Raw genomic sequence first — 11094 nt, 5'->3', positions numbered from 1 at the left:
CATGATTCAGTTCCCATCAGAGGTGAGATGATGAGTGTTGCAGTGGGGAAATCTATTTTAAATCCAAAGAGAGTATTCTTCGAAATACTATTTCCCGGGGCCAAATAAAATGGAGGGCTTTCACATAAGCTTCCAATAGCTATCTGGCTCTCACTGCTGGAAACAAGAATGCTGGACGAGACGACCTTTGAGTCCTCGTGTCTTCAATGTTGTGCACATGGGCACCTGCTAGGATTCCTGCGCATGCTGTTTTTAAATTTTGTTTCTTAAGATTTATTTAAACAACATCCTGGCTCGGATCCTGGCTAGGGTGACCATATGGAAAGGAGGACAGGACTCCTGTATCTTTAACAGTTCTGTAGAAAAGGTAATTTCAGCAGGTGTTATTTGTATGCATGCAGCACCTGGTGAAATTCCCTCTTCATCACAGCAGTTAATGCTGCAAGAGCCCTGCCCTCTTTTGTAGAGGGCATGGCTCTTGCAGCTTTAACTGTTAGGATGAAGAGGGAATTTCACTAGGTGCTGCATACATACAAATGACACGAACTGAAATTCCCTTTTCTACATAACTGATAAAGATACAGGAGCCCTGTCCTTCTTTCCATATGGTCACCCTAACCTGGTATGCTGCAAAGAGAAGTGCTGCTCTCCAGTGTCATCTTTATTTGACACGGTTTTATGTTTTGCAGTTCAGACCCACCTCTGACTTGTACTTGGGATTTTGGAGGCAATTTGCTTTAGTTTTAGTTTTATCAATTGCCTTCTGGGAAATGAGTGTTCTATGACTGGTCATTTTATGGATTGGCAGACACCCCCCTCCCCATGGCAGCCATCTTATGAGACTGTCCATAACACTCTCACCATTCAAATGTGCCCACTCATCCCCCAAAATTGAGTGGCCCTGCTTTAATCCAATCTATCAGGGTTTATCTTAGGTTCTAATGTTTCTTCTCATCAAGTGCACCACTTTAGGAAGCCAATTAAAATGGTTCAATGTAAAATGCAGGAAAGATTGACAAAGTGGGAGTGTAGTTCTGAGTAGAAGCTCCAGCACCAACAGGAGGAGACCCAGGCTGATATCCAGCTAGAAGTGGTGGCATTAAGTTGGGGACCAAACAATCAGCAATCCAAAGCCAATTGAGCTTGTGCTGCTCTGATGAAAGTCTTCCTTTGATTTCCCAACATACCTTTTCATGCTCCAGAAGAACTGGTCAAGCAGTAATCTCAGTCAACCAAGGAGAAATAGGAATTATTTTGGCTTCTTTGGTATTTTCCCTTTCATTAGCTGGAAAATACGATATCAATAAAAACCATTAGTTTGCTGGATCCGTCTTTTTTTCTTTCAGGTATAAGTAAAGTTTGTCAGAATCTAGTTTGTGTAGAAGATCCTGCAGAATGAAGTCCAGGAAGCTGGGCAGCAGATAGAACAAGCTAACTTTGTTTGAATTTGAGCATCTGCTCCGCCTCTTTTAGGTTTTTCAACCTCCAGTTTGCAGTTTGCAGCTTGAAGAACAGCTGCAATTAAGCCCAGCAGAGAAGCTGTTGAGCAACATTGATTGGTCTGTTTGAATTTGAGCATCTGCTCCGCCTCTTTTAGGTTTTTCGGCCTCCAGTTTGCAGTTTGCAGCTTGAAGAGCAGCTGCAATTAAGCCCAGCAGAGAAGCTGTTGAGCAACATTGATTGGTCTGTTTGAATTTGAGCATCTGCTCCGCCTCTTTTAGGTTTTTCAGCCTCCAGTTTGCTGGAGGCACGAGCCTTCGGCGCGAGCACAAGGGCTCTCGGCCTGAGGCTCTCTGCCGTGGGCGCCAAGCCGGTCAAGCGGAACTTCTACTCCAGAGGAAAAACCCCAGCCACGGTCCGGTCGCTGCTACTTTCTGATTCAGGACACAATCTTCTCATTTTCTCCTCTCAATTCTTTTCTCCTCATATCTGTTCCTTATGGCTCGTTCCAATTTCGTCTCTCCTAACTTAGTTCCTATTCGGTGTCTCCCCTCTTCTCAGCTGCCTTTCTCGTGTTCCTTATGGAACTGTCGCTCTGTTGCTTCTAAGGCCCCTGTCATTCAGGACTTGTTTATCTCTAGGTCTCTCCACCTCCTTGCTCTTACTGAAACCTGGCTTCCCGCCCATGATACCGCCATCTTGGCTGCCCTCTCTCTTGGAGGACTCTCTTTCTCTCACACTAGTCGCCCAGAGGGTCGGGGTGGTGGTGTGGGTCTTTTATTATCTAGTTTGTGCCAGTTCCAGCCTCTTTCCTTTCCACCTTCACATTGTTTTTCCTCCTTTGAGGTACATGTGGTGAGGCTTTTCGCTCCATTGCGACTGCGGATTGCAGTTCTGTATCGTCCACCAGGCTCGTCCTCAAAATTTATCTCTGATTTTGATTCGTGGCTGTCCTTTTTCCTCTCTGATAACTGTCCTACTCTTATTTTGGGTGACTTCAATATTCATGTGGATAACCCTCAAGACGCTGCAGCTCTACGATTTCACTCATTATCTTCCTCTTATGATCTTAAGCTGTGGTCTGATGTACCCACACATTCCCTTGGACACTGTCTGGATCTTGTTCTCACTCGGAATTGCTCTGTTTTGGACTTTTCTACTGCTGACTTTCCTTTGTCAGATCATCACCTACTTTCTTTCAATATTACTACTCCTTCACGTCCCGCTTCTTGCTCTTGTCGTGACTTGCAATCTATCAATTATGAGGCTTTTTCTCAGTCTCTAGCCTCCTCTCTTCCTTCTGTCTTTTCGGCTGTCTCCTTGGACTCAGCTGTCTCCTTCTTTAATTCCTCCTTATCTTCAACTCTTGATAATCTTGCTCCATCTACAACTCGGATAGTTCGCCCTTCTCAACCCCAACCGTGGCTCACCTCTTTCCTCCGCTACCTTCGCTCTTGTTCCCGGGCAGCTGAACGCCATTGGCGTAGGACCAGGGACTGGGCGGACTTTGTCCATTACAAATTTGCACTCTCCTCTTTCTCTTCTGCCATTTCACTGGCCAAACAGCAGTATTACTCAACATTGATCCAGTCAAATGCTAGGCATCCTCAGCGGCTCTTTGCGTCCTTCAATTCTCTTCTGAAGCCTAATCCACCATCTCTCCCCGCCTCTCTGTCTGCTAATAACTTTGCCTCTTTTTCAATGATAAAACCCAAACTATTCGCTCTGATCTGGCCAGCTCTGCTCCTCTTCCAGTTCCTGTTCCTCATCTGTCAGTTCCTCCTGCAAATTTCTCTGCGTTTCCTTCGGTCTCAGCTGATGAACTGTCTACAATACTGCGCTCTTCGAAGCCTTCCACTTGTTCTCGTGATCCAATTCCTTCTCGCGTCTTTATTAATCTTATCCCTGCTATCCTCCCTTCCTTGCTTCATATTATTAATTTTTCTCTGTCCTCTGGTTCATTTCCTTCTGCTTTTAAATATGCTACAGTCTCTCCTATTCTCAAGAAACCTACTCTTGATAGGCTATCTCTGTCTAACTACCAACCTGTCTCTTTGTTGCCTTTTGTTTCAAAGATCCTGGAGCGTGTGGTCTACTCTCGTTGTCTTGATTTTCTTTCTAGTAACTCTGCTCTGGATCCTTTTCAATCTGGATTCCGTCCTTTGCATTCCACTGAGACAGCCCTTACTAAGATTACCAATGATCTTCTTACTGCCAAGTCTAAAGGCCATTATTCCGCTCTTATTCTCCTTGATCTAACTGCATCCTTTGACACGGTTGATCATGATCTTCTCTTAGATTCCCTTCATGACCTTGGATTTTGTGGCTCTGTCTATAACTGGTTTGCCTCCTATCTAGCGGGTCGCTCTTTCAGCGTGTTGGCTAATGGCAGCTCTTCTTCTTCTTTTCCCCTTTCAGTAGGGGTTCCGCAAGGCTCGGTACTTGGCCCGTTGTTGTTTTCTTTATACATGTTGCCCTTGGGTAATCTTATTCAATCTCATGGCCTCCAATATCATCTGTATGCCGATGATACACAATTATATCTTTCATCTCCGGATCTTTCTCCTGATGTTCACGATCGTATCTCGGCATGTCTTTCAGATATCTCAGCTTGGTTGCTTCATCGTCGTTTGAAACTTAATATGGCAAAAACTGAATTGCTTGTTTTTCCTCCTAAACCTTCTCCTCATCTCTCATTCTCTCTTACTGTCAATGATGTTACACTTACTCCAGTCAAGGAAGCTCGTAGTCTTGGCTTTATATTTGATTCCTCGCTCTCCTTTATTCCTCATATTGAGGCAGTAGCTAAATCCTGTTGTTTTTTCCTGTATAATATTGCCAGGATTCGATCATTTTTGTCTGTCTCTTCTGCCAAGACTCTTGTTCATGCATTGGTTATTTCTCGGTTGGACTACTGCAACCTTCTTCTCACTGGCCTTCCTTCTTCTCACATCAGTCCGTTGGTTTCTGTTCACCGCTCTGCTGCTAAGATCATCTTCTTGGCTAGCCGCTCTGACCATGTAACTCCACTTCTGAAATCTCTTCATTGGCTTCCAATTCACTTCAGAATCCAATATAAACTTCTCCTGTTGACCTACAAAGCTTTTCACTGTCTAGCTCCTTCCTATCTCTCCTCTCTCCTCTCACACTATTGCCCCGCTCGTGCTCTTCGCTCCTCTGATGCCATGTTTCTCGCCTGCCCAAGGGTCTCTACTTCCTTTACTCGGCTTCGTCCATTTTCTTCTGCTGCCCCTTATGCCTGGAACGCTCTTCCAGAACATTTGAGAACTACAAGTTCAACCGCAGCTTTTAAAGCTCAGCTAAAAACTTTTCTTTTTCCTAAAGCTTTTAAAACTTGATTTTGTTCTGACTTTATACTGTTAGTTTTACCCTACCCAGTGCCTGTTTACCCTACCCTGTGCCTGTTTGCATTCTCTTCCCCTCTTTATTGTTTTATTATGATTTTATTAGAATGTAAGCCTATGCGGCAGGGTCTCGCTATTTACTGTTTTACTCTGTACCGCACCATGTACATTGATGGTGCTATATAAATAAATAATAATAATAATAATAACCTGGTGAATGGCTAGGGAAAAACTTCCACAGCAGTTAATTCCTATTTCTTCTGCTGTTTTGTTTGTTTGTGGTGCTTCTTGAAAACTAGAAGTCAACTGGAGCAGATTGGAGAAGTTAAGAGCATGTACTAGAGAATCCCAGTTCACCACCCTTTCTTATTGGGTTGCCGTAGGAAGCCATGCGCCCTCGTCCTTCGCCTTCATTGACTATATGGTGCTATTATTCAGGACCACCGGGGGGCTGTCGTGACAGAAGCACCCCCATCCCTCCCTGGCTTTCCCGCTTACCCCCTTTAAAACGTTTTAAATTGCAGATGCAAAAGTCTCCTCTGCAAAAGGGAAAAGGTAGTGTAGGGCATTCCAGCCATCATTGAGCTTGCTGGCCTGCCCCATGCCCTGTGCCTGGGTGACCAATCAGAGTCACCGTTCATCCGACCACGCCTCAGCATTGAGGTTAGATGGCCGAAGGGCTGTGTTTGCCTTACTCCATCCTCAAAAGTCAGGGTAAATTCCCAACTTTTAAAATGTAGGGCTTCTCTGGAGAGCCTTGCAATGGTTTCAAGGTGGCTGCTGCATCATATAATTGATGCAGTGCCACTATGGAGCCACCTTGGGGCTTCCAGATAAGAAGAAAGAAAAGTTGGATGAAAATTGCCCAAAAGTAAGCTCTTTGTGGTGGAGAGTAATCAGGGGACCTTTTTGCTGAATTTCTTCAGGGGATATTTCAGTTTCACTTGAGTGGAGTTCAACAGGGTGGAGCGCAGCCTTTTGAGTGTGTGAGATGGTGTCTGCCACAAAAAATGGTGGGGAATATTCAGAGAACACTCTGCAATCTGGCCTTTTTCTAGGGGTCAGGATGAAAAAAAGGAAGAAAATCTCAGAGATTTTCACAGAATAGCGTCTTCTGAGAAATGTCTTAGCTCTAAAAATAATAAAATGGAAGTGAAGATATGGATGAAAACCTAGAATGGAAAGAACTAGGGGAAAATATGCTGTTAAAATGTACTCAATATCCTGATTATTAACCTCTTAGTCCCTCAAGGCTTTTTAGAGGGCAGACTGTATAGATGCAAAATATAAAGTTTCTATGCTTTTGATGGACTACACCTGTTTTCTATCAAGTGTTGGAGGAGGAGAAGGAATTTTCACAAGCCTGTTTTCCTTTCTGTTTCATAAAATCTGAATTCCATCTTAATATTCTGTTAAGGGGGGGACCTGAACCACAGGAGAAAACATCCTCCACTTTCATCTAGACACACAACGTTGGACAGAATTCTGGCAAGAGCAACAACGCATTTTGTAAAAGGGGTTTGGAGAATAAGGCCTGTGGCCAATGTTTCTCTTCGTTGAATAAACAGTGTCCAGACTCGGCGTTATATCAGGGCTCCAAGCAATGCATCTTACAAGCCAAGACTTTGATTAAAGTTTTTATCAGGGTGGGGGATGGAGAGAAAGAAGCAAAAGACTGCAAAAGTCTTTGGGTGGAGGGTCACACCTGCCAAGTGCCGGCGTTCGCTTCTCCTATATGTCTGTGTATGTTTCTGGCTGCTGAGCCCTGATGATCACATGAACTCCAGGCAGAACCCTCCCTCCCTCTGTTTCCCTCACTCCTACTTCATTACTTGCAACTTTTGCAAACTAGTCCAAAGCAGAAGCACTTATCTCAGACTCTGCGCTTGATCCTGGGCTTCGCTGCCTGCCAAGATCTGTTTTTCCTCTCCATTGAACTTAGATTGGCTGTTCACAGAGGAGCCTTTGACTGCAACAAAATAAAACGAATACAAAAAATAAAATAAAAATGATTCCCCGCTTCAAGAAAACTTCTTTTGCTGAGTTCTGTCTTGTGCTCTGTGTTTTTGACCTGGCACTGCTTGGAGATATCACTTGGGGTATACCAATGGAAGATCAGGATTACTATCTACAGGAAATTATCAACAGGGATCATTATTATTCTTTTCCGGATCCTGAGGAGGAATTTTCACCTTTCACAGAAGAGCCAAAAGAGGAAGAAATGGAGCCCCCTGCAGAAAGAGAAGAAACCCCAACATTCAGGCCAGGCAAGAAGGAGTTAAAACCAAAGAAAGCCAACAAAAAAGAAAAGTCACCTCTGGAGACCCCACCAGGTAACTTTCTTTTTTTTCTTCTAAACTTTGAGATTCCAGATAGGTCTCAAAGGATTCCAACCTGCACTCACCCACCCACAATATGGCAATATTCTAAGGAAAAAAGTAAAAATAGTACTAGCTCTGATAAAATGACGTTAACACCTTCATATTAATAGCAACTGTTACATTGATAGAGTTAGTGATCAAGTTGGTTTGAAAGTCTAAATTTAACTTCAATCTTCACCATTTTGGAAGACACAAAATTGCTTCCACTTCCTATTCTCTGTTCATTTAAAACAAATTCCAAATACTTTCATGAAAAGTTTTTATAATCATCATCATCATCATCATCATCTAACATCCTGTGTACAGACTCCCCCCATCCTCCTTAATTACAAATTACATCTGGCTTTTTGCTTAATAAAATGGTAATTTTACAACCAAAAGTAGAGATGGGCTGAGTTCTGTGATCACTCATGCTGCTCAGTTTCATACTGGGAAACTGGGGTTTGTTTCTGGGACAGCAATGTGAACTTCTGTCTGATTTCATCTTAACTCCCCCCCTCACCCCCCCCCCCCCATTCCAAAAGCCAGTTCCAAAGGATTAGTAACTAAAATCAATTTGTGGTTTTTCTTTCGGGCAAAAAGTTAATGTAATCCAGTGGCTAGATCTTGGCTGTTGAAATCGGACTTCAGAAAATACTGCTGCTGCTGTTATAGGCATTTTTAGAGTATAAATTGCTTTATGATTCTTGATTCATTTGCCTATATTTAAACTATCTGCAGGGAGCTAAGACAGCTGAAATAGTACTGTAATTTGTCCAGACCTGCTCCAAACACTTCCCAGTCGATGGATGATTTGTGCTCGGGTTTGTTGCTATGAAGGTCCACGTTCTGAGCAATGTATCCATTAGGAAGACACAATGTACCCAAGACATTTTGTTGACTGGGGCAGAGAAGTAAATGGTATTCTCCCCTACTCTCAAAGTCAATGTGCACATTAACACCAGCTGGTTAAGTTATTTTGGCACTGTGGCAAAAATTAAAAATATCTCATGAACATCTTTGTTTGCCCCTCCAGGTGTTGTAAAAATAGAAGAATACTAAATTAAATAAGTTTAAAATGTGCCATTTTTGCATGATACTCAAACTCTGCTGTGTGAGGCAGTCACCTCCTTCTGCCTAATGGTAGGATCGGCCCTTGTATCAGCTCTGCCCTCTGCTTATTTGGACTCATGATCTAAGTGCAGGTGTCCTCTCACCACTCCCTCCCAGTATCTGTTGTTGTTGTTGTTGTTGTTGTTGTTGTAAGGGACACTGAGACTGCAATCCTATACACACTTACCTGGAAGTAAATCTCATTGAAATCAATGGGCCTAACTTCTGAGTAGACATGCCTAGGATTGCACTGTACAATGTTAAAATGCTGGACAGGGATCATGATAAGGACCTGAGCAGTTATGCCATGCCTATAGTGACGATGTGAAAAGGAGGACAGGGCTTCTGTATCTTTAACAGTTGAATTAAAAGGGGAATTTCAGCAGGTTTCATTTGTATGCATGCAGCACCTGGTGAAATTCCCTCTTCATCACAACAGTTAAAGCTTTATCACAACAGTCACAGGAATTTCACCAGGTGCTGTATGCATCCAAATGACACTTGCCGAAATTCCCTTTTCAGTACAATTGTTAAAGATATAGGATCCCTGTCCTTTTCATAGGGTCACCCTAGCCCTCCCATATATGGGTTTTTATGAGGTATGGTGATATGGTATGGGAGGAAAATGCTAGTACAGCACACTCTGTTAGGGAACACCTGCATCTCAAAGCCACATCTGCTTGTGGTCCTGCCTCACTGAAATGTAGCAATTGGGCTGCTGCCTTTCCTCACTACAGGAACTCTTCATGAAGTATCTCTTTTGGTGTACAGGAGACTTGGGGTGAATTCTCCGTGGGCTCCCCTTTGCTCCATATGGATTCCTCTCCGCAAATTACTTAGCTATGGTGCCTTGGCTGATATTGCCAGGAAAGCACAGGACAAATAGATCAGCAATAATTAACCTTAATTTATGGCTGCAGGGTTAGCAGTCTCTCTATCTCCCTCCCTATAGCATTCCAGAAATAATCTCCTGTACAGAAGAGAATTAAACTGTGGCAAGTATTAAAAAATGCCTTCTTTTCTCTTTAGCGCAATGGGATGAAAGGCATGTTGGATTAATTAGGTGTTTGGAGCAAACAATCAGCTGGGTCTGAGCTGGAAAGAAGCAAAGCCAAGGGAGAGGAATTAGGAGCATGTGATCTGCCCTTTGGCTGAGCAGCTGGTACCGATCAGTCGCTGCTTTGAATCGGAGTTGGACTAACATTCACCACAGTCTGAAAGCTCCCAGCCGCTTACATACACTACACACTTCTGGTTAATGTAAGCTAATGGGGAAAGAGCATCCAAATACAGCTGTTTCATGCCAGCAAGAAAAGGATGTGTTCTGTTTTTCCTTCCACTTCCATTGGTTTCAAATGGAAATTAATTGTGATGGATAAAGTCAGAGTTTTGTTTTACTCAAAGACTTGCAACATACAAGATATGAAGTGGCAGGACCATGCCCTTATGCCTCCCCATGAATTAAATGTTGGCCGTGTCATTTTGCAGATGGTCAGACCTGCGTCTTCTTTGCTGGACACCCTTCATATGGCACATTCCTCATATTCTTATCCCAGATTTCACTACCTGAAAGTATATGGGGTTGGATATAGACTTAGTCATGGTTAGAGCAGACCCATTGAAATGGGTGGGACTTAAGTTAGTCATGACTAATGTCCCCCTGATTTCAATGGTTCTGCTCTAAGCATGACTAAATTTGAGTCCAACCCATAGCGTATGCCAGCTATTTTGGCCTACAACTCCCATAATCCATGACCTTGCTGACTGGGGCTTATGGCAGTTGTAGTCCAAAATAACTGGAGGGCATCAGGTTGATATACGAAATTGAGAAAGGGGTGGGGGAAATCCAAAATCCATAGTTAGGCAATACCTTTATTAGAACCAGAATTCCAATTTTTGATTGCTGACCTGGATATTGACCTGGTTCTCATGATGATGGTGGGTTAAACAAGCCATGGTGGCTTGTTTAAGCTGCAACACACACTGGGTGCCATATGCCTAATCATCCATCTTATCATGTTGTCCAAATCCAGGTGGGAATCTACACTGGTGTTATTCTAACGTTTTGAATGGATTACTGTGACGCATAGCGTCACGTGACCCTTCGTCTCCAACATTGTAAATGAGTCATACTTATAGGTTCTCTTTCTTAGTTCCAGCGTGGCTACAGATTCATGTGCCTCATCCTACCGGTAATTCTCCTCTCCCTTTCTCAGAGCTGCTGGGTTTGCTCCGCCCACTTCCTGTTCTCCTTCCTTCACCCCGTTTGCTATCTTATCTGCTACAGCAGATAAATCACACCAGCGTTATACTGTGCAATCATTGACAATTGCATGCAAAGGACTCAGAAGTTTTCCACCTTAGAATCTGCTTTTATTGTGAAGTACTCCCATGCATCCTGCCTTAAAATTTGAATCAAATTGGGTCATCGGTTGATTTTTTATGAATTTTTTTTAACCTTTCCCCCCTCTTTGCAAAGGAGCTGAGGAGCGCTCAAAGGATCGCTGTAGCTCCGTGCAGGAAAATTAAAAGGGTCTCTTGGTCCCAGTCCAAAACTCATGACCAGCGGGGTTTAAATGCGGCTGCTGCTAAAACTTTTCAATTTGGTCTCCCATTCCAACCCTGACCAGACCCAGCCCTGCTTAGCTTCAGCAAAGTGGCTGGCTCCTATACATTCAGGCAATTCCCTGGGACTTGTGTTAAGATATTTTAGGAGGGAGGGAGTTTGTGTGTGCTTATGACTATTGCCCTGCACTGCTGGCTAGGAATGAGGCAGGCAGTGGGCGGAGCAAACCCAGCAGCTCTCAGAGAAGAGG

The 11094-nt window shown here is 43.5% G+C and overlaps 1 protein-coding gene across 1 annotated transcript in view; it reads left to right on the top strand.

Annotated features, from left to right (window-relative positions):
* Positions 1-6659: 6659 nt before the first annotated feature.
* Positions 6660-11094, top strand: part of CPXM2 (carboxypeptidase X, M14 family member 2) — a 113366-nt gene continuing 108931 nt past the window's right edge. The window contains exon 1 of the mRNA XM_063132778.1: positions 6660-7138. Coding sequence (XP_062988848.1) covers positions 6814-7138 — 325 coding nt within the window. The 5' untranslated portion in view covers positions 6660-6813. The remainder of the gene's footprint in view (positions 7139-11094) is intronic.

This window comes from Elgaria multicarinata, chromosome 8 (genome assembly GCF_023053635.1).
Source record: "Elgaria multicarinata webbii isolate HBS135686 ecotype San Diego chromosome 8, rElgMul1.1.pri, whole genome shotgun sequence".
NCBI lineage: Eukaryota > Metazoa > Chordata > Lepidosauria > Squamata > Anguidae > Elgaria > Elgaria multicarinata.
Note: the sequence above shows the minus strand (reverse complement) of the source record. Positions and strands in the feature narration are given on the sequence as shown.